The sequence below is a fragment of the Phyllobates terribilis genome, unplaced genomic scaffold, assembly GCF_046119375.1.
Source record: "Phyllobates terribilis strain yellow unplaced genomic scaffold, ASM4611937v1 Scaffold_5__5_contigs__length_657084704, whole genome shotgun sequence".
NCBI classification, from domain to species: Eukaryota; Metazoa; Chordata; class Amphibia; order Anura; family Dendrobatidae; genus Phyllobates; species Phyllobates terribilis.
The window spans coordinates 78,230,942-78,256,971 of record NW_027362765.1 but is presented as its reverse complement, the minus strand read 5'-3'; the positions used below and the strand labels follow the sequence as shown (position 1 = coordinate 78,256,971).

The window sequence follows — 26,030 nt, the reverse complement described above, 5'->3', positions numbered from 1 at the left end:
CCGCGTTGCTGATTGGCCGCGGCCTGACCAATCAGCGACGTGGGATTTCCTGGACAGACAGACAGACGGGATAAGACAATTATATATATTAGATGCGCCGGTAATACCATTTTTTTATATTTATTTATAATTGTACATTTTGATGGATTTATGTGTCTTATCGCGCTACAATAAAACTCTATGGTAGTATCATCTGGTCGTTTTAATTGACATATATTCAGGGTCTGATATATGCTGCCCGTGGATCGGGCAGCATATATCAGCTGTCAGGTTCCTTTTAATGAAGAAAAGGCTATTTTACTGAGAGAATCCTATGAGGTTTTAGAAAATGTGATTGTTGGTTAAATATTTAGCACAAATGGCTTCTTCCCTTTCTGAAATGCCTGACATTTAACAAAATTTGAATCCTAGCTAAAATGATTCCCACATTCTTAATATTAATAGCTTCTGCCTTATGTTAATTTTGTGATTTTAGCAAAATCTGATGTCTGGTAAAAACGTATCCCACATATTGAACGTGAATATGGCTTCCTCCCTATGTGGATTCTTTGACTTGTAACAAGGTTTGGCTTAGCGATAATACATTTTCCACATTATGAAAATAAAACTTACTTCATCATTCTGTCAACTTTTCAATGTGTTATGATGTTCAACATCCTGTCTGGGTTTTTATTATTTTACATACCGTAACTGTCTGTGAAGAATTAGAAGATAGGACCTGCATAAAAGCATCAGTTTTAGGCCGGTGTCACACGAGCGATCATTCTCTCATGTGAGAGAATCGGCTCGGTAATGCTAATGACACTCGACTCAAACGCTGATCAGAGTTTGAGTTGAGTGTCAGTTTACTGTGATCCAGGGGCGTACATAAAAACCATAGCAGAAGCTCTAATTGGGACCCCCCCCCAAAAAAAAAAGTATTTGTCTGAGTCACAGAAGAGCAGATCTCACAATTTTCCAGCCTTTACATAGTAATTTTCCTCCTGCTGAAGTCCTAGATTCCTCTTTCATTGCCCCCATAAAGTATGATGCCAATAAAAGTGCCCCCCAAACACAGTATGATACCCCCATGGTGCATTCCTCCACATTAGCCTCCACATGCACAGTATAATGACCCTACTGTGCCCCACCTCAACTCCCAAGGCAAAGTATGGTGACCCCAACACAGTATGATCCCCCAACTGTGACTCCCACACAGCCCTCCATGCAGTATAATGGGCCTACATACAGTATAATGTCATGGACTTGCCCTCCAAACAGTATAATGGCCCCACACAGCCCTCCAAACATTATGATGGACCTGGTATGCATGCCACCCCTCATCCCCCAATCGTGGTATGCATGGCACCCCTCATCCCCCAATCCTGGTATGCGTGGCACCCCTCATCCCCCAATCCTGGTATGCGTGGCGCCCCTTATTCCCCAATCCTGGTATGCGTGGCACCCCTCATCCCCCAATCCTGGTATGCGTGGCGCCCTTATTCCCCAATCTTGGTATGCGTGGCCCCCTCATCCCCCAATCCTGGTATGCGTGGCCCCCTCATCCCTCAATTCTGGTATGTGTGGCCCCCTCACCCCCCCCATCCTGGTATGTGTGGCCTCTTCACCCCCCAATCCTGGTATGTGTGGCCCCCTCATCCTCCAATCCTGGTATGCATGGCCCAATCACTGCACACATTAAACAAATAAACACTTATACTCACCTTCCTTCCTCACCTCTGCTCCAGCGCTGCGTCCTGTTTGCCAGCAGCTCATGTCAGCATTTGAGCAGCGCGCACTCTCAGATGTGAGCTGCCGGCATATTCACTCCTCTCCACGCCGGGACTATGTGTGTGGACAGGGGCTGGCTGGCAAATTTTGGCCTAGGGGGCAAGCATACAGCAGTGGCCCATGAGCAGCGACACAGCCTCACTGCGCACGCGCGGGACCAACGCCGGACGTGTAGAAATGAGCATGCGCCCCACGATAATAGTGCTTGCTGGAAGCAATATTCAAATACGTGGGTGGCGCCAGCAGTAACTGAATGCTGCCCTGCCCCTGACGGAATAGCAGAATCACACCCCTATGATTGAATACGAGCAGGTAGGGCAAAGTATAAATAATGTTATAAAATCATTATACTACCACCGATTTTAATGAAAAAAGCTTGTTAGTGCTGCACATTGCATAACTAACAAAGCAATGGGGGCAGTGTAGATAGTTCCCTTTAAAGCCAAGGATGTCAAATTCAAATACACAGAGGGCCAAAGTTCAAAGCTTGGACAAAGTCACGCACCAACCTTGATATTTATTAAAAAATATGTCTACAATTGAGGAAGTTTTTCTTTATCAAATATAACGATTAATTTAAAAATTATAGTGGAATATTATAATATCGGCACTCCATACATGAATATATAAGAAATATTGTATCTAGACTAATGTCACTTTGAAAAATGAAGGTTTTTTGCGCATAATTTGGCCAATTTATGTGTGCCCATCAACCATGACAAGGTCACCTTTGTATGATGGGAAACTACGCTACGCTACCACTGGATATGCCACTCTTGGGCTGTAAGCCTGTATGAACAATATGTCTCTGCTTGGGCTTTTAACCTACAATGTATGGGCTGGTAGAGCTAGTTAAAACCACCTGTGACTGAATGGTAGGGACTCATTTTTCAAAGTGACATTAGTCTAGATACAATATTTCTTATATATTCATGTATGGAGTGCCGAAGTTCTTTTTGCAATTGAGATTACTTTTTTCTTCAGAGCACCCGAATAGACCAGTGAGCGACCCCTCTCTTTTTTCTAGGAATATTATAATATGTTATGTAAAAGCAGTAAAAAGCATATGGCCCAATAGCCTCATTTAAATATGTAATTTAACAGAGGATAAAAATCCTTGAATGAAACAGATAATAATGTATGATGCAAATAAAAGTGCCCCCAAACACAGTATGACACCCCCACAGTGAATTCCTCCACATTCACAGTATGATGACCCTACTGTACCCCTCTCCCTCAATGCCCCCAACAAAGAATGGTGACCCCATCACAGTATGATTCTCCAACTGCAATCCCCACACAGCCCTCCATACAGAATAATGGCCACAAAGAGTCCTCCATACAGAATAATGGCCCCACATAGTCCTCCATACAGAAAAATGGCCCCACATAAACCTCCATACAGAAGAATGGGCCCCACATAGTCCTCCATACAGAATAATGGCCCCACATAGTCCTCCATAGAGAATAATGGCCCTACATAATCCTTCATACAGAAAAATGGACCCTTCATAGTCCGCAATACAGAATAATGGGCCCACATAATCCTCCATATAGAATAATGAACCCCTCATAGTCCTCCATACAGAATAATGGGTCCCACATAGTCCTCCATACAGAATAATGGGTCCCACATAGTCCTCCATACAGAATAATGGCCCCACATAGTCCTCCATACAGAATAATGGGCCCACATAATCCTCCATATAGAATAATGATCCCCTCATAGTCCTCCATAGAGAATAATGGGTCCCACATAGTCCTCCATACAGAATAATGGGCCCCACATAGTCCTCCATACAGAATAATGGCCCCACATAGTCCTCCATACAGAATAATGGCCCCACATAGTCCTCCATACAAAATAATGGGCCCACATAATCCTCCATACAGAATAATGGGCCCCTCATTGTCCTCCATACAGAATAATGGGTCCCACATAGTCCTCCATACAGAATAATAGGCCCACATAGTCCTCCATATAGAATAATGAACCCCTCATAGTCCTCCATACAGAATAATGGGTCCCACATAGTCCTCCATACAGAATAATGGCCCCACATAGTCCTCCATACAGAATAATGGGCCCACATAATCCTCCATATAGAGTAATGAACCCCTCATAGTCCTCCATACAGAATAATGGGTCCCACATAGTCCTCCATACAGAATAATGGCCCCACATAGTCCTCCATACAGAATAATGGGCCCACATAATCCTCCATATAGAATAATGAACCCCTCATAGTCCTCCATACAGAATAATGGGTCCCACATAGTCCTCCATACAGAATAATGGGTCCCACATTGTCCTCCATACAGAATAATGGGCCCACATAGTCCTCCATACAGAATAATGGGCACACATAATCCTCCATACAGAATAATGAACCCCTCATAGTCCTCCATACAGAATAATGGGTTCCACATAGTCCTCTATACAGAATAATGGGCCCCACATAGTCCTCCATATAGAATAATGGCCCCACATAGTCCTCCATACAGAATAATGGGCCCACATAATCCTCCATATAGAATAATGAACCCCTCATAGTCCTCCATACAGAATAATGGGTCCCACATAGTCCTCCATACAGAATAATGGGTCCCACATAGTCCTCCATACAGAATAATGGGCCCACATAGTCCTCCATACAGAATAATGGACACACATAATCCTCCATACAGAATAATGAACCCCTCATAGTCCTCCATACAGAATAATGGGTCCCACATAGTCCTCCATACATAATAATGGGTCCCACATAGTCCTCCATACAGAATAATGGGCCCACATAGTCCTCCATACAGAATAATGGGCCCCTCATAGTCCTCCATACAGAATAATGGGCCCCACATAGTCCTCCATACATAATAATGGACCCACATAGTCCTCCATAGAGAATAATGGGTCCCACATAGTCCTCCATACAGAATAATTGGCCCCACATAGTGTTCTATACAGAATAATGGCCCCGCATAGTCCTCCATACAGTATAATGGCCCCGCATAGTCCTCCATACAGAATAATGGCCCACATAGTCCTCTATACAGTATAATGGCCCCACATAGTCCTCCATACAGTATAATGGGCCCCACATAGTCCTCCATACAGAATAATGGCCCCGCATAGTCCTCCATACAGAATAATGGGCCCCGCATAGTGCTCCGTACTGTATACAGGGCCCCGCATAGTGCTCTATACTGTATATATGGTCCCGCATAGTGCTCCGTACTGTATATATGGCCCCGCATAGTGCTCCATACTGTATATATGGTCCCACATAGTACTCCGTACTGTATACATGGCCCCGCATAGTGCTCCGTACTGTATACATGTCCCCGCATAGTGCTCCGTACGGTATATATGGCCGTCGCATAGTGCTCCGTACTGTATATATGGCCCCGCATAGTGCGCCGTACTGTATATATGGCCCCGCATAGTGCTCCTCACAGTATAATGGTCCCATATTAAAAAAAGAAATAAATACTCACCTCTGCCATTCCAACGCTGATTCCTACTTACCTGTGGGCCCACGGGCCATCCCCCTTTCACTAGCACTGCGGCCACTCTTCTCTGCGCGCGACCTCCCAGCAGGCTGCGTGGGAGGGCACGAGCAGAGGAGACTGGCCACGGCAGTATTGCCGTCAGGAGGCACAGTTTGGGCCGCTTGGCCGAGGCGATGGCTGACGGCCGGGCGGCCCCAAACCGCTGCTGGAGGACAGGCCTGGGGGCAATTGCCCCTCTGCCACCCGGCCCAGTCTGCCCCTGGGCGTGGAGAAGCGTGAATATGCATTCTCTTTAGTAGCGGGCACTGTCAGCATGAGCCGCGGTGCAGCACTCCTCCGTACCCGCTGCTAAAGAGAATGAATGTTCATTCTTCTCCACTCCCATGGAAGTTCATTTCTTTTTAGCAGCGGGCACACGTGGTAGCTGCAGCAGCCAACGCAACCTCCCCTCCGTAAATACAATACTCACCTATCCTCCTTGTTTCCCCGCTGCTTCGGGGCCCCCGGCTCACGGGCCCCATAGCAGTGGCGTGGCCTGTCGCCATTGGCGGTACCCGACTGCTGTTATCCAATTCTCTTGCATGAGAGAATATCACAAGTGCAGAGAAGATGGAAAACTTAATTTTTCCATCTTCTCCATTGTCTATATCTGCGTAACTTGGATGCCATGCTAGTGTAGTCCGATATTTTTCACACACCCATAGACTTGAATGGGTGTGTGTGGTCAAATTTGCTGAATCAGAATGAGAAAAAAATAGCAGATCTGAACTACCCCATAGTATAACATTAGTCCGAGTGCTATCCGATAAAACATTGGATAGCACTCATCTGATGTGTACGCTCGTGTGATCGAGCCCTCACTGTGAAAGGCTGGAGATATATCTGGGATAGTTTGATAGCATATAGTGAATATCAGCACTGCTTACACTTCAGGTCACTAGTGCAGCAATAAGTAGGAGTATAGGGAACAATCAAACAGCAATCTGTGGCGGTTCCCAGCAAAAAGTCATAGAGAATCTTTGTAGAAAAATGAATTAAAGAAGATTTGTTTCATTTGGCAAGTACAGCAATTGCATTTTTCTTTTACAAAGTGTATATGTAGGATAGTGGCGTGCTCTTCATATGTATCTGGTGTGATGCAGCTGACTCGCCCCCTGGACCTTGGGGCACTCGGAACCGGGCCTCAGTGTGATGATGGGGGTAGTAGTGGCAACCTGGTCCGTGGCTCAGGGTGGTCAGGCCAGTGGTAGTCTACTATGTGCTTTAGGTAATGTCCGACTACGCCACCTGTGGATTGCGGCTTTTATGAACTGCCGCTGCAAGGCAGTCCCCGGAGGCTGATGGTGTGTGCAGCTGAGATAGTATAACTCCCCACGGGAAGAGTGTAGCCTCAGGGCAGTGTAGTAGATGGTGGGGGTGATGGTGCAGGGAGTCCCAGTACCGTTAGTGCTGGCGAAGTAAGAAGCACAAAGACAACGTGTTGCAGTCCAGGGTCTTTTATTCACAGTTCGTATACTCCAAGCCACTTCTGTACAGGTAGTGACTGCCTAAGCCGTGCTGCGTCCACCAGGTGAGGGGCTCGGTCAACCCCCAGGCAATTCAGGAGCACGGCACAGGACTCCCTTCTATCCTTCCTCTGGCTCGTGCCCCATCAGTGACCAAGCTTTTGTCCAGCTGCCCCGGATCTATGCGGGTAAACGTGGGCCCCGTTTCCCGCTATCCTATATGGTGCCTTCCTAGCAAGGTTTAGCAGGGGGTCACACCAAGTGATGATCACGACCTCTGGTTCTTGGCTGAGGGATAATTAACCTCCACCAATTTGGGATCCGGTACCCTTTTCTTGCCTGACCCGTCACCCGTAATTTCCTGGGTCCTTAGGGTCCCTTCTGCCTTCTTGTTTCTGAGCCCTTCTATTTCTCTGTCACTCCTCCTCCTTTCCTGTTCCTTCTTCTCCTCCTTCCCTCGGCCTCTTCTCCAGGCCTCCTTCTCCTTCTCCTCCCAGGCTCCGGCCTTCACCCTAGGCCTGTCTTTGAGCAGAGCTCCTACAGAGCCTCTGCTCCCTGTCTTCTCCTCACAGACTGCACTTCACCCAGAACTAAGATAGTGCCCACCTTTTATACCTCCTCCTCTGTGTGTGAACTCAGGTGACCAGCACCCAATGAGCTCCTACCTATGCTCAGAAACCGTCCCCTTCTGCTCCTACATCACTGGGTTTTCCTCCCCCCTCCCCACTCCAGCCAGGGACATGGTCTGTCGTGCCTGCATTGCTGTATAAATGGGAGCACCGTTGAGCTGTCCCCCGGAAATGGGGTGTGTGTGATGCATGCAGCTAACTGAGCCCTGGTCCATACTCCATCCTTACCCGGGAGTGGAATATCACACCTCTGGCAGAGGTGCAATACCCCTGTAGCGGCCGAACCCTCGGGGCGCTACACAATGATCATCGCTCTCAAAATGCATATTAAACTAATTAAACAGCCCCTATAAAAATCATACAATACATATTGCATTGTGTAGGGATTCACTCTCCCTGGTAGGCATTAGGTAGCGTTCACACAGGCAACACAGTTTTGGTCCATACACGTGCAGTTTTTATTGCTTTCTGCATGCTGCACAGCACCAAAACAAACTCATAAACCTTAGCCTTGTCCTAAGTAAACCGAACAGACTCTGGCTACTCATATACGGCTGAGCTAGCCCCAGCTCGGTCAATCAAAACAGCTATTGTCCATATCAACTACTGATACTTTCTGTTTTTTTTGCACATGGCCTATGCTAACTCTTCTCAAAGAGGGATTCTGACCTGTCTTTCTTCAGATCCAAGACACATCCAGTCTGGTCAGCTTCCCTGAGCTGACTGACTAAGGAGAACAGCTACCCTAGATATATGCAGGACTAGGCAGGTGATCCAATAAGAACCTGTAAAGCTAGGATTTAACCCTAGCCTACCAGGTTTTGCTACAATTGTTATAGTTACTTTAAAAACTTGGTTTATTCCATATGCGAGTGAGGAAGCCTCAGTGTACCCTTGGCGTGGTCAAGGGCTCAGTACACTGTTATGCCCCCTCAATTTGCATCATGAGCAGTTTCCCTGTTCTGATTGACAGCACTCACATTGCAGCCCTGCACATGCACACTTGACTTGGTAGAGTTAGCGGCTTGCACACAGCAAGCATTGATGAAAGTGGGGCCTATCACTATACTGTACGCACACTGCTGACTCCATCAAAATCAGTGTGCAGGCACAAGACCGTTGTCGATCAGAATCAGGGGAACTGCTCACAATGCAAATTGAGGGGTGTAAGAGTGCACCAAAGCCCCCTCATTTACATATGGAATAAAACAAGTTTTCAAAGTAACAATAACAATGTAATATGTTCTACAAATATGATTTTTATAGGGGCTAATTCCACTATATAACTGTTTAATTTGCTTTGTGGGGGTGAGAGATTTTTAAAATCTCACTCAGAAGTTTGATTCACCTGTGCTGTGCTGTCTGGAGGACTAAAGTGCAGAGATTCTTAGTGAGGCTGCAGAGCGGTGCAGAGGCGGCAGATAAGTGCATAGTTAAACGCAATAATGCAATATAATATTTATTATTTTTCAATAATTTTACCTTGAATTGATATTATATTATATAGTTTATAACATTATAAAACTGGAGTAAAATTGTATAATTAATAATAATAATTTTATTTAGCGCCAACATATTCCGTAGCACTTTACAATCAAGTGTGGGCACGTGCAAACAATAAAGACATTACAGACTAACACATAATTCAACAGTTACAGGCAGGGCTGTGGAGTCGGAGTCGGTATAAAATGAACCGACTCTTAAAATATATAATAAATTGGGTACAGTAGTTCAATGTATTATGTGCTGTCAATTTTTTCAGAAGAATTTGGTAAAGTTATGAAATGTCCTATAAATGTCTGTTCTATTCCTGATCTAAGGATCTTGGCTTTTAGTTGAGATGAATCTGTGCTGCACTTTACGTACATGCTCAGTAGTGAATGGAGTCGGAGTCTGAGTCAGGGAAATTGAGGAGTCGAAGGTTTGGCTTACCAACTCCACAGTCCTGGTTACAGGAGGAGTGAGGGCTCTGCTCGTAAGCTTACAATCGATAAAGAATCATCTGACTCAAAACAGTGATGGCAACAGCAGACATCAGAGCAAGTAATAGATTATGATGTTAGGTAACCAGGTTGTTCGCTTTAAATTTTTCACTTCTTAGTCCTTGTCATTATTATTATTATTTATTATTATAGCGCCAATTATTCCACCATGACGCTTTACATGTGAAAAAGGGGGGTATTACATACATACAAAAAAAAAATTACAATGATCTTTAACAAAACGTGACGGTAACTGGTACAGGAGGAGTGAGGACCCTGCCCATGAGGGCTCACAGTCTACAAGGGATGGGTAAGGATACAGTAGGTGGGAGTACAGCTAGTCATGCAGCGGTATGGTGGAGCGATGGTCACTGCAGGTTGTAGGCTTGTCGGAAGAGGGTCTTCAGGTTCCTTTTGAAGGTTTCCACGGTAGGTGAGAGACTGATATGTTGGGGTAGAGAGTTCCAGAGTAGGGGGGATGCACGGGAGAAATCTTGTATGCAATTGTGGAAAGAGGAGATAAGAGGGGAGTAGAGCAGGAGATCTTGTGAGGATCGAAGGTTGAGTGCAGGTATGTACTGGGAGACTAGGTCACAGATATATGGAGGAGACCGGTTATGGATGGCTTTGTATGCCATGGTTAGGGTTTTGAACTGGAGTCTCTGGGCAATGGGGAGCCAGTGAAGGCATTGACAGAGAGGAGAGGCCGGGGAATAGTGGGGGTACAGGTGGATTAGTCGGCCAGCAGAGTTTAGGACAGATTGGAGGGGTGCGAGAGCATTGGAAGGGAGGCCACAGAGCAGAAGGTTGCAGTAGTCAAGGCGGGAGATGATCAGGGCCTGCACTAGTGTTTTTGCAGATTCGTGGTTGAGGAATGTCCGGGAGATATTTTTAAGTTGGAGTCGGCAGAAAGTGGAAAGGGCTTGGATATGTGGCTTGAAGGAGAGATCAGAGTCCACGGTTACCCCAAGGCAGTGAGCTTGGAGGACAAGGGAGAGTGAACAGCCGTTGACATTGATAGATAGGTTAGATGGGGGAAATGAATGAGAAGGTGGAAAGATGATGAATTCTGTTTTATCCATTTTAAGTTTTAGAAATCTAGCAGAGAAGAAGGATGAGATAGCGGACAGACATTGTGGGATTTTGGTTAGTAGGGAGGAGATATTGGATCCAAAGAGGTAAATCTGTGTGTCATCAGCATAGAGGTGATACTGAAAGCCGTGAGACTCTATGAGCTGTCCCAGGCCAAAGGTGTAGATGGAGAAGAGCAGGAGTCCTAGAACTGAACCTTGGCGGACACTGATAGATAGGGGGCGAGATGAGAAGGTGGTGTGAGAGTGGGAGACACTGAATGTCCAGTCTGATAGGTATGAAGAGATCTAAGATAGGGCCAAGTCTGTGATACCGAGAGATGAGAGAGTCTGTAGTAAGAGGGAATGGTCCACTGTGTTGAAGGCAGGTGACATGTCTAGGAGGAGGAGGACAGAGTAGTGTCGCTTAGATTTGGCGGTTAGTAGGTCGTTGGTGACTTTAGTCAGGGCAGTTTCAGTAGAATGGTGCAGTCGGAAGCCAGATTGGAGGCAGTCAAAGAGAGAGCTGGAGGAGAAGTGGGAGGACAGTTCAAAGTGGACATTTTGTTCCAGTAGTTTTGAGGCATAAGGGAGAAGTGATATGGGGCAGTAGCTTGTAAGAGAGGATGGGTCAAGGGAGGGCTTTTTGAGAATGAGTGTGATCGAGGCATGTTTCAAGCATTAGGGGAAGACACCAGTTGTTAATGACAGGTTGAAGAGGTGGGTTAGGATTGGGATGAAGATAGTGATAAGGCTGGGGATGAGGTGGGATGGGATTGAGTCAAGTTCACAGATGGTGAGGTGTGATTTTGAGAGTAAAGAGGAAAGTTGATGGTGGAGAAGCTGGTTTTGGAGGAGGAGGATTGAGTAAGTGTGAGAAAGGGCTGGGGGGACTTTAGGCAAAAGCTTTGTCTGATGGTGTCAATCTTCTGAGTGGAGAATGATGCAAAGTTTTTGGCTGATATGAGAGAAGAGGGAGGAGGCGCTGGGGGGCAGAGGAGAGAATTGAAAGTGTTAAATAGCTGTTTAGGGTTGTGAGACAGGGAGGATATGAGATATGAGAAATATGTTTGTTTTGCTGCAGTGAGTGTGGACTTGAAGGTAGTGAGGGAGTGTTTGAATGCGATGAAGTGCTCATTGGAGTGGGACCTTTTCCATCTACGCTCAGCAACCCTGGAGGCCAGTCGAAGTTCTTTGGTCAGGCTGGTGTACCAGGGTTGCCTGTTGATTGTGCGAGCTTTGGTATATGTGAGGGGGGCGACTGAATTCAGAGCTGCAGCTGTTGTGGTGTTATATAAAGCGGCAGCAACATCTGCGTTATGTAAGGAACTGATGCCTGTAAGAGGGAGGAGGGATTCAGAGAGTGAGTGTAGGTCAAGGTGTTTAAGATTTCTGCGAGGGTATGCAAGTTTGTGGAGTGGGGATTGTTGCCCTGGAGAGGAGAGGGTAGAAAATGTTAGTAGGTTGTGGTCAGAAAGAGGGAGGGGTGAGTTGTCATCAATGTTTTCTAGTGAAATGTTCAGCGGGGAATCAAAGGGGCCTGAACGTCAGTGCGATTAGGCGGTGTCCGTCTCATATACTCCCTGACGGCTAAATACAGTGTAGAACCGAGCAGGGCAAAAGACGAAAAGCACAAGAGTTATGTATAAATAAGCCATAGCTTTGGGGACAATGTAGGGCTGGGTTATCACATTCAGTTTTGTATTTTTTTTTTTTTTTTAGACAATGAAGTACATGTTCGAGACAGTTGACAAAGCAGCCATCAGATTATCAGATGAGATCATCTACATCGAATTAATAGCACACCTTGTTTTAAAGATAAGCAGGAAATTGGATCGTTGGCTCAGCATATGTCCTAATCGTGTATCACATCGTCTATCTTTATGGTCAATGTCATATTCGGCAGAAGAGACGTATCGTATTTAAAATCCAGTTATAATGTATATTGCAAAAAATAGTAGATAAAAACCTAGCATCAGAACTGAGAGGACAGTTTATTGAAGGTCAACATGGACTTGCTTGTCCAACAGCTCAGAAAGTCCTAAAGAGTTGTTGCTTTGCTTCTGAAAGAAACAAACAATACAAGCCCTTTTCTTGGGCATAATTTACATATTCAAATTTTCACACAAAGTAGAATATCATGGGGAGGCTCACACTTTAGAGATCACAATGAGCTAGTCAACATCGAACAGTAGTTTGTATTTGTTCAGCAGAACTTAACTGTTCAGCTTCTCCAGACACATAGCTTTTCTTCTCTCCTGTTCCCATAGCCTTTTAATCACTTGTAGAACCCCACCTAAAGTCTTAGCACAGCAGGTACAAAACCTGGAGTATATTATAGGAGTAACAATCCCACCCAGACTCTACTCACTCCTAAATCTTGGACACTAGAATCGACCTTAATAACAGACTTGGCAACTTAAATGTTGCTCAGTGCCCAAATCCTTCTGTAAATGATACCACTAGTCTTTCTCTTGTAGACTATTGTATTTTTTTTCTTGAACAATTTGTCAATGAAGTTTATTTCAAAGCTAAAATGTATTCTACACTTTGTGAGTTTTTTGATGGGTAACAAGAGCTGATTTCCTCCTAAAATATTTCCCACATGATGAACATGAAAACTGGTTCTCCCCTGAGTGAATTCTCTGATGTGCAACAAGACTTGTTTTCCTATTAAAACATTTCCCACATTCGGAACATGAAAATGGCTTCTCCCCTGTGTGAATTCTGTAATGTGCAATAAGAGTTGATTTACGTGTAAAACGTTTTGCACATTCAGAACATGAAAATGGCTTCTCCCCTGTGTGCCATTTATGATGTCTAAGAAAATGTGATTTCTCCCTAAAACACTTCCCACATTCTGAACATGAAAATGGTTTCTCCACTGTGTGTGTTTTCTTATGATTATGAAGTTGTGATTTATCTATAAAACATTTTCCACACTGTAAACAGGGAAATGGCTTCTTCCCTGTGTGAGTTTTCTGGTGTCTAACAAGAACCGATGCCGTATAAAAACATTTCCCACATTCTGAACATAAAAATGGTTTCTCCCCTGTGTGAATTCTCTGATGTTTTAAATAATCTGATTTCCTGTTAAAACATTTCCCACATTCAGAACATGAATATGGTTTCTCCACTGTGTGAGTACTTTGATATTCAACAGCCCTTCTGATATTTTTATTTTGCGTATCAGTCTGTAATGAATCAAAAGATAGGACCTGTTGACATGGATAGTACAATAAAATTTTGCTGTTGAGGTCTGGAGGTATTTCTGGGATAAATCCATGTTGTTCACATGTATCTTGTATGATACTATGATCATCTGCCTCTGAGTTCCTGAGACAGTCATCTGCCAAAAATAAAACAGAATTTATTATTTTTGAATAACTGTACAATTAAAATATTTATATATTTTTAAAAATTTCAATATAAATCGTAGTAAAATGGATTACCAACTGATCAAGGCAGCGGTGGTAACAGAACAAATAACAGCAAGGACAAATAGACTAAACTGTAAAGCCAAGCGTTGTGCTCTGTTTTTCATTTTGCTTTTCAAGTAAATTACTCCATTGGTTTATGTATTGGTGTGCCAATCATCAATCTTTTGTGAAATATTTCTTTATATGTATTGAAATATTTAATGGTGACTAATATAGGGGTTATTAAGTCATTTCTATTAGGTGGTGCCCATATCATACACTCCCTGACAGCTACATGCACCTCAGCACAAAGCAAGCCACGAAGGAAGACCAGTATAGTCATCTGCAAATAAGTGATAACTTTGGGGAAAGTGTAGCACTGGATTAGAATATTTTTTTTAGTGGAACTAAGGAATGGATATAAAAAAAGATGCTTAAGTCCTTTGTGTTTTTTTTATGCGTAATGAAAATATTGGCTTTCATAACAAATCTGTAAATATGGAACTGGGGACGTCTAAAAAAAACTTGCTGCGGTTTCCTATTCAAACCATGGTTGCCAGTCCCGGGTTCTTTGGTAGATCATCTACATTAAAATACATGAACTGTGTATAAAAGATATAAAAAATTTAATTTCTGCATCAAGATTTGTATTTTTTTCTTTCTCAAAGGAGATCAAACAAAATATCATATGAAGCAAGACTCCAATAACAAAATGCACAGCAAATATATCTCATATAGAAAAAAAAACAAAACAAACAAAAATCTGTACATACAATAATATATACAGTACAGACCAAAAGTTTGGACACACCTTCTCATTTAAAGATTTTTCTGTATTTTCAAGACTATGAAAATTGTACATTCACACTGAAGGCATCAAAACTATGAATTAACACATGGGGAATTATATACTTAACAAAAAAGTGTGAAACAACTGAAAATATGTCTTATATTCTAGGTTCTTCAAAGTAGCCACCTTTTGCTTTGATGACTGCTTTGCACACTCTTGGCATTCTCTTGATGAGCTTCAAGAGGTAGTCACCGGAAATGGTCTTCCAACAATCTTGAAGGAGTTCCCAGAGATGCTTAGCACTTGTTGGCCCTTTTGCCTTCACTCTGTGGTCCAGCTCACCCCAAACCATCTCGATTGGGTTCAGGTCTGGTGACTGTGGAGGCAAGGTCATCTGGCGTAGCACCCCATCACTCTCGTTCTTGGTCAAATAGCCCTTACACAGCCTGGAGGTGTGTTTGGGGTCATTGTCCTGTTGAAAAATAAATGATGGTCCAACTAAACGCAAACTGGATGGAATAGCATGCCGCTGCAAGATGCTCTGGTAGCCATGCTGGTTCAGTATGCCTTCAATTTTGAATAAATCCCCAACAGTGTCACAAGCAAAGCACCCCCACACTATCAGACCTCCTCCTCCATGCTTCACGGTGGGAACCAGGCATGTAGAGTCCATCCGTTCACCTTTTCTGCATTGCACAAAGACACGGTGGTTGGAACCAAAGATCTCAAATTTGGACTCATCAGACCAAAGCACAGAATTCCACTGGTCTAATGTCCATTCCTTGTGTTCTTTAGCCCAAACAAGTCTCTTCTGCTTGTTGCCTGTCCTTAGCAGTGGTTTCCTAGCAGCTATTTTACCATGAAGGCCTGCTGCACAAAGTCTCCTCTTAACAGTTGTTGTAGAGATGTGTCTGCTGCTAGAACTCTGTGTGGCATAGACCTGGTCTCTAATCTGAGCTGCTGTTAACCTGCGATTTCTGAGGCTGGTGACTCGGATAAACTTATCCTCAGAAGCAGAGGTGACTCTTGGTCTTCCTTTCCTGGGGCGGTCCTCATGTGAGCCAGTTTCTTTGTAGCGCTTGATGGTTTTTGCAACAGCACTTGGGGACACTTTCAAAGTTTTCCCAATTTTTCGGACTGACTGACCTTCATTTCTTAACGTAATGATGGCCACTCGTTTTTCTTTACTTAGCTGCTTTTTTTCTTGCCATAATACAAATTCTAACAGTCTATTCAGTAGGACTATTAGCTGTGTATCCACCTGACTTCTGCACAACACAACTGATGGTCCCAACCCCATTTATAAGGCAAGAAATCCTACTTATTAAACCTGACAGGGCACACCTGTGAAGTGAAAACCATTTCCGGTGACTACCTCTTGAAGCTCATCAAGAGAATGCCAAGAGTGTGCAAAGCAGTCATCAAAGCAAAAGGTGGCTACTTTGAAGAACCTAGAATATAAGACATATTTTCAGTTGTTTCACACTTTTTTGTTAAGTATATAATTCCACATGTGTTAATTCATAGTTTTGATGCCTTCAGTGTGAATGTACAATTTTCATAGTCATGATAATACAGGAAAATCTTTAACCCCTTAAGCGCCGGAGCATTTTCCGTTTTTGCATTTTCGTTTTTTGCTCCCCTTGTTCCCAGAGCCATAGCGTTTTTATTTTTTGGTCAATATGGCCATGTGAGGGCTTATTTTTTGCGGGACGAGTTGTACTTTTCAATGCCATTACTAGTTTTACCATATCGTGTACGAGAAAAAGGGAAAAAAATTCCAAGTGCGGTAAAATTGCAAAAAAAGTGCAATACCACAGTTGTTTTTTATTTATTTTTTTACCACGTTCACTGAATGCTAAAACTGACCTGCCATTCTTATTCTACAGGTCATTACGAGTTCATAGACACCAAATATGTATAGGTTCTTTTATATTTAAGGGGTGAAAAAAAATTCCAAAATTTGGTAAAAAAAAAAATAGCGCCATTTTCCGAGACCTGTAGCGTCTCCATTTTTCGTGATCTGGGCTTTTTTGCGTGACGGGTTGACGTTTTTATTGATAACATTTTGGGGTAGATCCGATGTTTTGATCGCCCGTTATTGCATTTTATTGCAATTTTGCGGCGACCAAAAAACGTAATTCTGGCGTTTAGAATTTATTTCTCGTTACGCCGTTTACTGATCGGATTAATTTTTTTTTTATATTGATAGATCGGGCGACTCTGAACGCGGCGATACCAAACATGTCTATGTAGGTTTTTTTTTTATATATATATATATTTTATTTTGAATGGGGCGAAAGAGGGGTGATTTAAACTTTTATATTTTTTTTATTTTTTTTAATATTTTTAAAAACTTTTTTTTTTCACTTACTGCATGCTTCAATAGTCTCCATAGGAGACTAGAAGCAGCAACTGTCTGATCGGCTCTGCTACATACAGGGGACCAGCAGATCCCCTGCATGCAGCAGAAATGGCCCTGTGCTATGAGCGCCGACCACTAGGTGGCGTTCATAGCGACCAGATCATGACAACCACAGGCGTCTGCTGCAGACCCTGGGTTGTCATGCCCACCCATCGGTGACCCGCGATCACGTGACGGGGTCGCCGATGGGCGGGGCTTATGACGCGCTACCCGTAAGCGCGCGTTAAATGCCGCTGTCGGAGATTGACAGCGGCATTTAACATGTTAACAGCCGCGGGCACATGTCAGCTGTAAGAATCAGCTGACATGTGCTCGGTTCAGTGAGGGCTCAGCGCCGGAGCCCTCACTGAACGGGGTGTACGCAAATGTGCGTACTAATACGGCAAGGGTTGTTAAGGGGTTAAATGAGAAGGTGTGTCCAAACTTTTGGTCCGTACTGTATATATACAGGTGCATCTCACTAAATTAGAATATCACCAAAAAGTTAATTTATTTCAGTTCTTCAATACAGAAAGTGAAACTCGTATATTATATAGAGTCATTACAAACAGAGTGATCTATTTCAAGTGTTTATTTCTGTTAATGTTGATGATTATGGCTTACAGCCAATGAAAACACAAAAGTCATTATCTCAGTAAATTAGAATACTTTATAACACCAGCTTGAAAAATGTTTTTAAAATCCGAAATGTTGGCCTACTGAAATGTATGTTCAGTAAATGCACTCAATACTTGGTCGGTGGTCCTTTTGCATCAATTACTGCATCAATGCAGCGTGGCATGGAGGCGATGAGCCTGTGGCACTGCTGAGGTGTTATGGAAGCCCAGGTTGCTTTGATAGCAGCCTTCAGCTCGTCTGCATTGTTGGGTCTGGTGTCTCTCATCTTCCTCTTGACAATACCCCATAGAGTTAAGGTCAGACGAGTTTGCTGGCCAATCAAGCACAGTGATACTGTTGTTTGTAAACCAGGTATTGGTACTTTTGGCAGTGTGGACAGGTGCCAAGTCCTGCTGGAGATTGAAATTTCCATCTCCAAAAACCTGGTCGGCAGAGGGAAGCATGAAGTGCTCTAAAATTTCCTGGTTGACGGCTGCACTGATTTTGGTCTTGATAAAACACAGTGGACCTACACCAGCAGATGACATGACTCCCCAAACCATCACTGATTGTGGAAACTTCACACTAGACCTCAAGCAGCTTGGATTGTGTGCCTCTCCACTCTTCCTCCAGACTCTGGGACCTTGTGGAGTGTGTGAATGACTGCCTTCTGGACATCTGTCAAGTCAGCAGTCTTCCCCATGATTGTGGACCCTACTGAAACAGACTAAGGGACCTTTTTAAATGCTTAGGAAGCCTTTGCAGGTGTTTTTGTTAATTATTTAAATTTACTGAGATAGTGACTTTTGTGTTTTCTTTGGCTGTAATCATCAACATTAACAGAACTAAACACTTTAAATAGATTACTCTGTTTGTAATGACTCTATATAATATATGAGTTTCACTTTTTATATTGAACAACTGAAATAAATTAACTTTTTGATGATATTCTAATTTAGTGAGATGCACCTGTATATGTATGCTATAATTTACCTATATTGGCATGATCCTCCACTATCACTGAGAAATAACAGTTAAGTGGGCACCACAACCATAAATGCTCAGGATTTTTTCCTGAGCGTTTCTGCATCTCCCTGGCAGAAAAAAACGCATGCGAATTGTACATGCGTTTTCCTGCCAGGGACATGCGGAAATGGAGCGGTTACCCACTGACATTTCCGCATGCGGATTGACAAGCGCTTTCCAAGCGATTAGCATCACTTGGAAAGTGCTTGTGACAACTAGGTCACACTATATAAATCCATGAAAACAGCATGGATTTATATAGTGTGACCCGAGAGAGTGGTAAAAATAAAAAAATAATGTATACTTTACCCTCCGATGGCCCCCGATGTCCCGCTCACTCCATTCTCCCTTGCCGGCAACTTTGAATTGAAAGACCTGCCCACGTCAGCGTCACGTGACCCGTCACATGACTCTGACGTCAGCGCAGGTCCTTCAACTCACTGCAAAGTGCCGGGAACCAAGCAGGAGCGGTGTGATGGCCGACAGAAGGTAAGTATACATTTATTTTTTATTTTATTCTTTTTTTACAGCTTTTTAATGGTACCTGGGTGTGGAGGAGACTCTCCTCTCATCTACACCTGGGCACACATTAGAACGCGTGGATTACGCATCTACATATACAGTGATGCGTAATCCATGCGGTCTAATGCAAGTCAATGGCGGCGAAAACGCCGCGTTTCCGCAAAATTAATGGACATGCTGCGGATTTTTGAGCGCAGCATAAGCGCTGCGGAAAAATCCGCAGCATGGGCACAGCACATGCGGATTATCATTGGGGAACATTGCTGCCCTTCTACCATGCGTTTTTAATGCGTTTCCGCAGCATTTCCGCAGCTGCAAAAACGCTGCTGAAACGCATTAAAAACGCATCGTGTGCACACAGCCTAATAACAGTTTCACATTGTGTGTGTGTGAGGAGGGAGTTTAGTCATCTTGCTGCAACCTGTAATAACACTCATTGTAACCTGTGTGGTGATCTTGGTCATCCATCTAGTCATTGTCCTCATTCCTTTTCCAACGCGGTCATGTATCTTTTTAAGGGATCCAGCAGAGGCGATGGTAATGGGATACCAATGAAGAGCAAGAAGCCGTTGCCTTTATGAGGCGACAGGAGCAATGTCAAAATACCAGAGAGTATGGGAAACTGCTAGTGGCAGCAATCATGACCACTGATTTTGGCTCAAAAGCTGAGCATGCAATTGAGTTCCTGCAGGATGACGTGCTAGATGAGGTCAGTAGGATTCAGAAGGATGAGCAGGAGGATGGCACATTTTCATTGTCTACATACTGTGGAAGTATACGTAAGGAAGGTAAGATGTGATTGGAGGAAAAATGGAAAAAGGGTCCAAATAAAATCCTTAGAGTGGGTGCCCTTTGTTCAATTATCCCTGACCCAGATATGGAACGAACCATTATCCAGCTCACCTTTGGTGGGTCTCTCTAAATGGTAACAAGCTCTTAACCCTTTCGCAACCTTGGGTTTTGTCGTTTTTGCATTTTCGTTTTTTGCTCTCCTTGTTCCCAGAGCCATAGCGTTTTTGTTTTTTGGTCAATATGGCCATGTGAGGGCTTATTTTTTTGCGGGACGAGTTGTACTTTTCAACGCCATTACTAGTTTTACCATATCGTGTATGGGAAAACGGGAAAAAAATTCCAAGTGCGGTGAAATTGCAAAAAAAGTGCAATACCACAGTTGTTTTTTATTTATTTTTTTTACCACGTTCACTGAATGCTAAAACTGACCTGCCATTATTATTCTCCAGGTCATTACGAGTTCGTAGACACCAAACATGTATAGGTTCTTTTTTATTTAAGTGGTGAAAAAAAATTCCAAAATTTGGTAAAAAAAAAAAAAAATAGCGCCATTTTCTAAGACCTGTAGTGTCTCCATTTTTTGGGATCTGTGGCTGGGTGATGGCTTATTTTTTGCGCGCCGGGCTGACGTTTTTATTGATACCATTGTGGGGTAGACTTGATGTTTTGATCGCCCGTTATTGCATTTTATTGCAATTTTGCGGTGACCAAAAAACGTAATTCTGTCGTTTAGAATTTTTTTCTCGTTACGCCGTTTACCGTTCAGATTAATTCTTTTTTTATATTGATAGATAGGACGATTCTGAACGCGGCGATACCTGATATGTCTATGTAGGTTTTTTTAAAAAATATTTTATTTTGAATGGGGCGAAAGGAGGGTGATTTAAACTTTTATATTTTTTTAATTTTTTTTATATTTTTAAAAACTTTTTTTTTTCACTTTTTGCATGTTTCTATAGTCTCCATAGGAGACTAGAAGCAACACTTGTCTGATCGCCTCTGCTACATACAGGGGAGCAGCAGATCCCCTGTATGCAGCAGAAATGGTCCTGTGCTATGAGCGCCGACCACTAGGTGGCGCTTATAGCAACTAGCTCATGACAACCGCAGGCATCTGCTGCAGACCCTGGGTTGTCATGCCCACCCATCGGTGATCCGCGATCATGTGACGGGGGTCGCCGATGGGCGGGGCTTAGGACTCGCTTCCCGGAAGCGCGCGTTAAATGCCGCGGTCGGAGATTGACAGCAGAATTTAACATGTTAACAGCCGCGGGTGGATCGCGATTCCACCCGCGACTGTTGCGGGCACATGTCAGCTGTAATAATCAGCTGACAAGTGCTCGGTTCAGTGCAGGCTCACCGCCGGAGCCCCCGCTGAACCGGGGGATTACAGCCTGTGCGTACTAATACGTCACAGGCTGTAAAGGGGTTATGGACATCTTTTCCTCTTCAGAGAAGGAGGGGTAGGGTAAGAGTGATGTCCTGGAAGTTGTGGACAAGGTTGCTAGGTCTATAGCTAATGCTGGGTCTCCTTCTCCAGTAGGAGAAAAAAGCTGAGGAAAGAAGGATGTGTCGGAACCAGTTTACAAAAGATAAGGGCAACAAAACAATTAGTTGTGCTGAGGATGTAAAGAATGGACATTTCTGTTTGCCTAAATAGGATCAACATTTCTTCCTCTGAGGGGGTGAGAAGAAAAAGGCAGTCTAACTCAATGTTTACTGTGGTGTCCATTAATGTTGCCAGAATAAAGTCTAATGCGGCTAAATTTACGAACTTTAAATTTCTTGGTCACAGTGATGCTGACATTATGTTTTTGCAAGAGACCCAGCTGAAGGATGCATAAGGCAGAGAGAGTGAAGGCACGCATGTCTTGGTGTCAAGTCTTATAGTGGGATGCCAGTCCTTTTTAAAACCACATAGGTAGATTGCATTCTAGTAACTGAGTTAGAAATGAGGAGTTGCTTGTACTTATGTGTCCTCGTGAAGAGACAAAAGATAAGGCTCATTAACATCTATGGTTCTCAGTCTAAGTGGGATTGCAAGTGGCACTTAATGAGGATCAAACCTTTCTTGTTTACAATTTGGAAGATGGTCTTTGGCAGAGATTTCAATAAATTCAAAAGGCCCCAGGATAAAGAAGGTTCCAGAGACAGGCTGGCTTCTGAGTGTGCCATGTTAAGTGGCAAAGGCTCTCATGGTGAATGATTACATCTGGCACACCTCAGATCAAGTGGGGTTCACAGAGGTAGAAATTATAGGTCTAGAATAGACAGGCTTTATTTAAAGGAGGAAGCCATCTCTTCTCCAATGTGGGTTGTGGCAGTGAAATTCTCCAGTCACTGTTTGACTATAATTTCTCTGAAAGTTACAGAGATTCCCTGGGTTAGTAGAGGCTTATGAAAGCTGAATTAATCTCTCCTGGAATAAGTGGATGTAAGATGGTCTTTTAAGTAGTTTCTTCAAAGCTAGGTAGTATTGCTGAGCCAATTTAGCATTAAATCTGAGTGATGGCAGCCTGTACAGGGATCATCTATATTAGAGCCTGAGTAGGAACATTTTACCTCGACGGGGGGTAGCCGACAGATCTTCAGAGTGAAAACATTTCTATACAGTTGTCAGTATGCTAGGCATACATAATTGCTTTAAAATAAGCACTACTAGAAGAACAGCTTCCCCAACCCTTAAAAAAACGGGAAGAAGTTAGTAAAGATTTTGGATGTCATCGGATCCTTTTACTTGCATCTCTTGGGGAGGAAGGAGCTTGATAGTGATAGGACGTCGGCTTTCCTGGCTGAAACTGTTACTGAGCCAGGGGTAGACCCTTTGCTTCGCATTTTGACAGAACTTATCACAAAAATGGAACTACGAGGGTCAGTCAATAAGTAATGCCTCCTATTTTTTTCTCTTTTTAATTGGCAAGAATTTCAAATGCAATTACATAGGTTGAAAACCACAACATTAACGATTAATTTGTCACTTTTCAATATAATCTCCATCCACTTCCACAGTCTTGGTCCACCGTTTAACAAGGACATGTATTCCAGCATGGTAAAAAGCATTCCTGGGACCCACCGTGCACAAACTTTTCTATATCCCAGTTGTCCAATAATTTTCATCACACTGCCTTTACTGAGGCAGATAATGCCACACAATTCATCTGCAGTCACCCGGCGGTCACCACGAATGATGTCATCGACTCGCTGAATGTTGCTTGGAGTCACTGCGGTTACTGGCCTGCCACTCCGCATTTTGTCAGCCAATGGTGATGGCCCTTCAGCTGTGTTACAGCGACGAACTCATCGTCTAACAGTACTGACATCCACTGTTGCATCACCGTACACATTTTTCAGTCTCTCATGAATTCGAATGGGCGTTTCACCTTCTGCATGCAAGAATTCAATCACAGAACGGTGTCTAATAGAACATCGATGTCAGCCATTTTGCAAACGGATACAGTCCTGCCACCTGTTGGTGCAGGAAGTTGCAATTGCTGTGGATTGGAGAAGAAGGTTTGAGGAATTGTTCCAAATTTGAATATTTAACATAACTACCTTATTTAAGGAGAAAAAAATAGGAGGCATCACTTATTGACTGACCCTCATAATACTGTTGATTTAAAGGCTTCGTTTCAAAAACCTCCAAGTCACATATTGACTTCCCTCTTAACTGAGGTCTTTAATGTGTCTTTTCTTGGGCCTCTGCCAAACTAAAAGTCCCATCATGCATTTAAAACTAGTGTCCCATAGCAGTTTTCAATATGGATAGAAATGTTTTGGCTAACGTGTTTTATAATTGGTAGGTAAAGATTGCACCCCGACTTCTTTTGTGAGCTCAGCATTACTGTGTTCTAAGTTGTAGTACATTCAGTGCTGTGCTCAGTGTAAGGGTAGGGCAGGCCTTTGGAATGGGTTTTTGCTGCCCTCAATTTTCATTAGGTCAGCCAAAAGTACCTCTGGTCTGTCTTTCTGACATATGGTCAGCCGGATGAGTGATGGATGTGGATTGGCTTAAGATCTTTTATGCAGGGGGTGAGAGTTTACCACTGGTTAACAGTTGGGTTGAGCATTCCTTCAAGAACAAGTCCAGTGTTCATTAGAGCGGTCACAAAGCTCTCTGCTTCATCTGCTTGTGATTGATCTCCTCACTAGAAGGTTACATCGTGGACAAGGTGGTACCAGGGACTGTACTGAGGACGGAAGCATATGCTGATGATGTCAGGGTCTTTATCTCCTTGAAAGAGAAAGCACAATGGGTGATGACAAAAGTAGATCACTACTTGGAAGGCATCAAGATTCAAATCCAACTGGCTGGGAGAATACCCTGTCTTTGGTCTTCAAGATACCCTTCCACAGCCCCAAGAATTTGCAAAAATCCTAGACATTGATATCAGCTATGGTGATTACCTCACTAAAAACTGAGAAAGTAGACTGAAATTTGCAGCTCAGAAGGTGGACCAGTGGAAGGGATGGTGTTTGACCCTGAAGAAAAAGGTACCCTGATCAAAGCTTTCATGCTTCCCTTGTAAATCTAAGTGGGCAGTGTATGTATCTTGCCATAGACTCTCTGGACGCAAATCTACAATTTGTTCACTAAATATTATGCAAAAATAGACTATACCAAGTCAAGTGGGAGGTTACCTACAGTATGTGGACACTAGGAAGAGTTGGGGAGGATTGAATATGATAAACCTCTGGAGAGAAAAGACTGCTCCTTGGGGATTGTCTTGTAAAAGGGTGGTTTTGGCCTTTCTTCCAGGAATGGGGAAAAACTTTTTCACCCATGAGCTTGGATATTTTTTCCTTGTACTTTCTGGCCAGTACTATCTAAAGGGTGTGAGTGGATAGCAAAATACTAGAGAGAAATACTGGAAGGAGACAAAGCTCAAATAGGGTCTTATCTGGGAAAAAGGTATGAAAGAGATAGCACAATTGCGCTCACCTTGTTTGGGTTGTGTATACACAACCACTGAAAACAGAGGTGACTTTCCTACTTTACATTTTTTGGTGAACCACTGAAAACACTTGAGGCTGCTCGAGACCCACGAGGTGATAAAATTAAATGAAAAAGACTGATAGAGTGAAGGATCCATCTTCATTCTGTGGGTGGTGAGGAATGTCACTTCTTCGTTGGTGGAGCGATATGTCTGGTTAATTCCGATAAGGTCTCAGACTCCAGCATACTAAATAGCTATGAAACACCCCACGAGCCACATCTAGCTTCTTTGAGGGACAAGTGGTGTTTAGCCATGCAAGATCGAGCAATAATGGGTCTGCAATGATTTTAGATGTCCTGGGCTGCATTTGCACTACACTGAACGGACCAGCATGTGTCTACCCGTCGCCGACAAGAGTGGGTAACCTACTGAACCCCATTTATGATGGAGAACAGGATTTTCCAGGAATTCACAGTAAATGGGGGTCATAATCTCACGTTGATTAAGTCCCTGACCCAAATAATGCAGATCTGGAAAGCAGGAAGCCAAACCCCAGGACAGGATTGTGCTCGCTCCAGGGCATAGGTTCTTTCCCTTTTCCAAAACACCCTCAGTCTAAGGATGGGCTTTAATGGTGAATTTTTTTTTCTCTTTTTTTACTTAGTCCCACTATGGAACTTGAATACTCAAGTGGCTGAACGCTGGACTAAACATTGCAATACTTCTGTAATTCAACTAGTCAACACTGTCAATTAAAGGCTATGGTCACACTATCAGTATTTGGTCAGTATTTTTTCTCAGGAGTGGGAGCCAAAACCAGGTGTGGGTCAAAATGCAGAAGTGGGGAAGTGTTTCTATTATACTTTTTCTTTGATTGTTCCTCACCTGGTTTTGGCTTACAAAGACTGATGTAAAAAACTGACCAAATACTGATAGTGTGACCGTAGTCTTACACTGAGACACGGCCTTTTAGAAACTGCATATGGTTGATCTCTCCTTGCACTTCCAGATGGTAAAAAGGATGGGAATATGACTCCTGCAGCCAATCACTGATCAGAG

General features: G+C 43.4%; 1 protein-coding gene across 2 annotated transcripts in view; it reads right to left on the bottom strand.

Annotated features, from left to right (window-relative positions):
- Positions 1–8,860: 8,860 nt before the first annotated feature.
- Positions 8,861–26,030, bottom strand: part of LOC141272096 (oocyte zinc finger protein XlCOF8.4-like) — a 38,437-nt gene continuing 21,267 nt past the window's right edge. For both annotated transcript variants that reach the window (XM_073682408.1, XM_073682409.1), the window contains one exon: positions 8,861–13,815. In XM_073682408.1, coding sequence (XP_073538509.1) covers positions 13,010–13,815 — 806 coding nt within the window. In that variant the 3' untranslated portion in view covers positions 8,861–13,009. The remainder of the gene's footprint in view (positions 13,816–26,030) is intronic.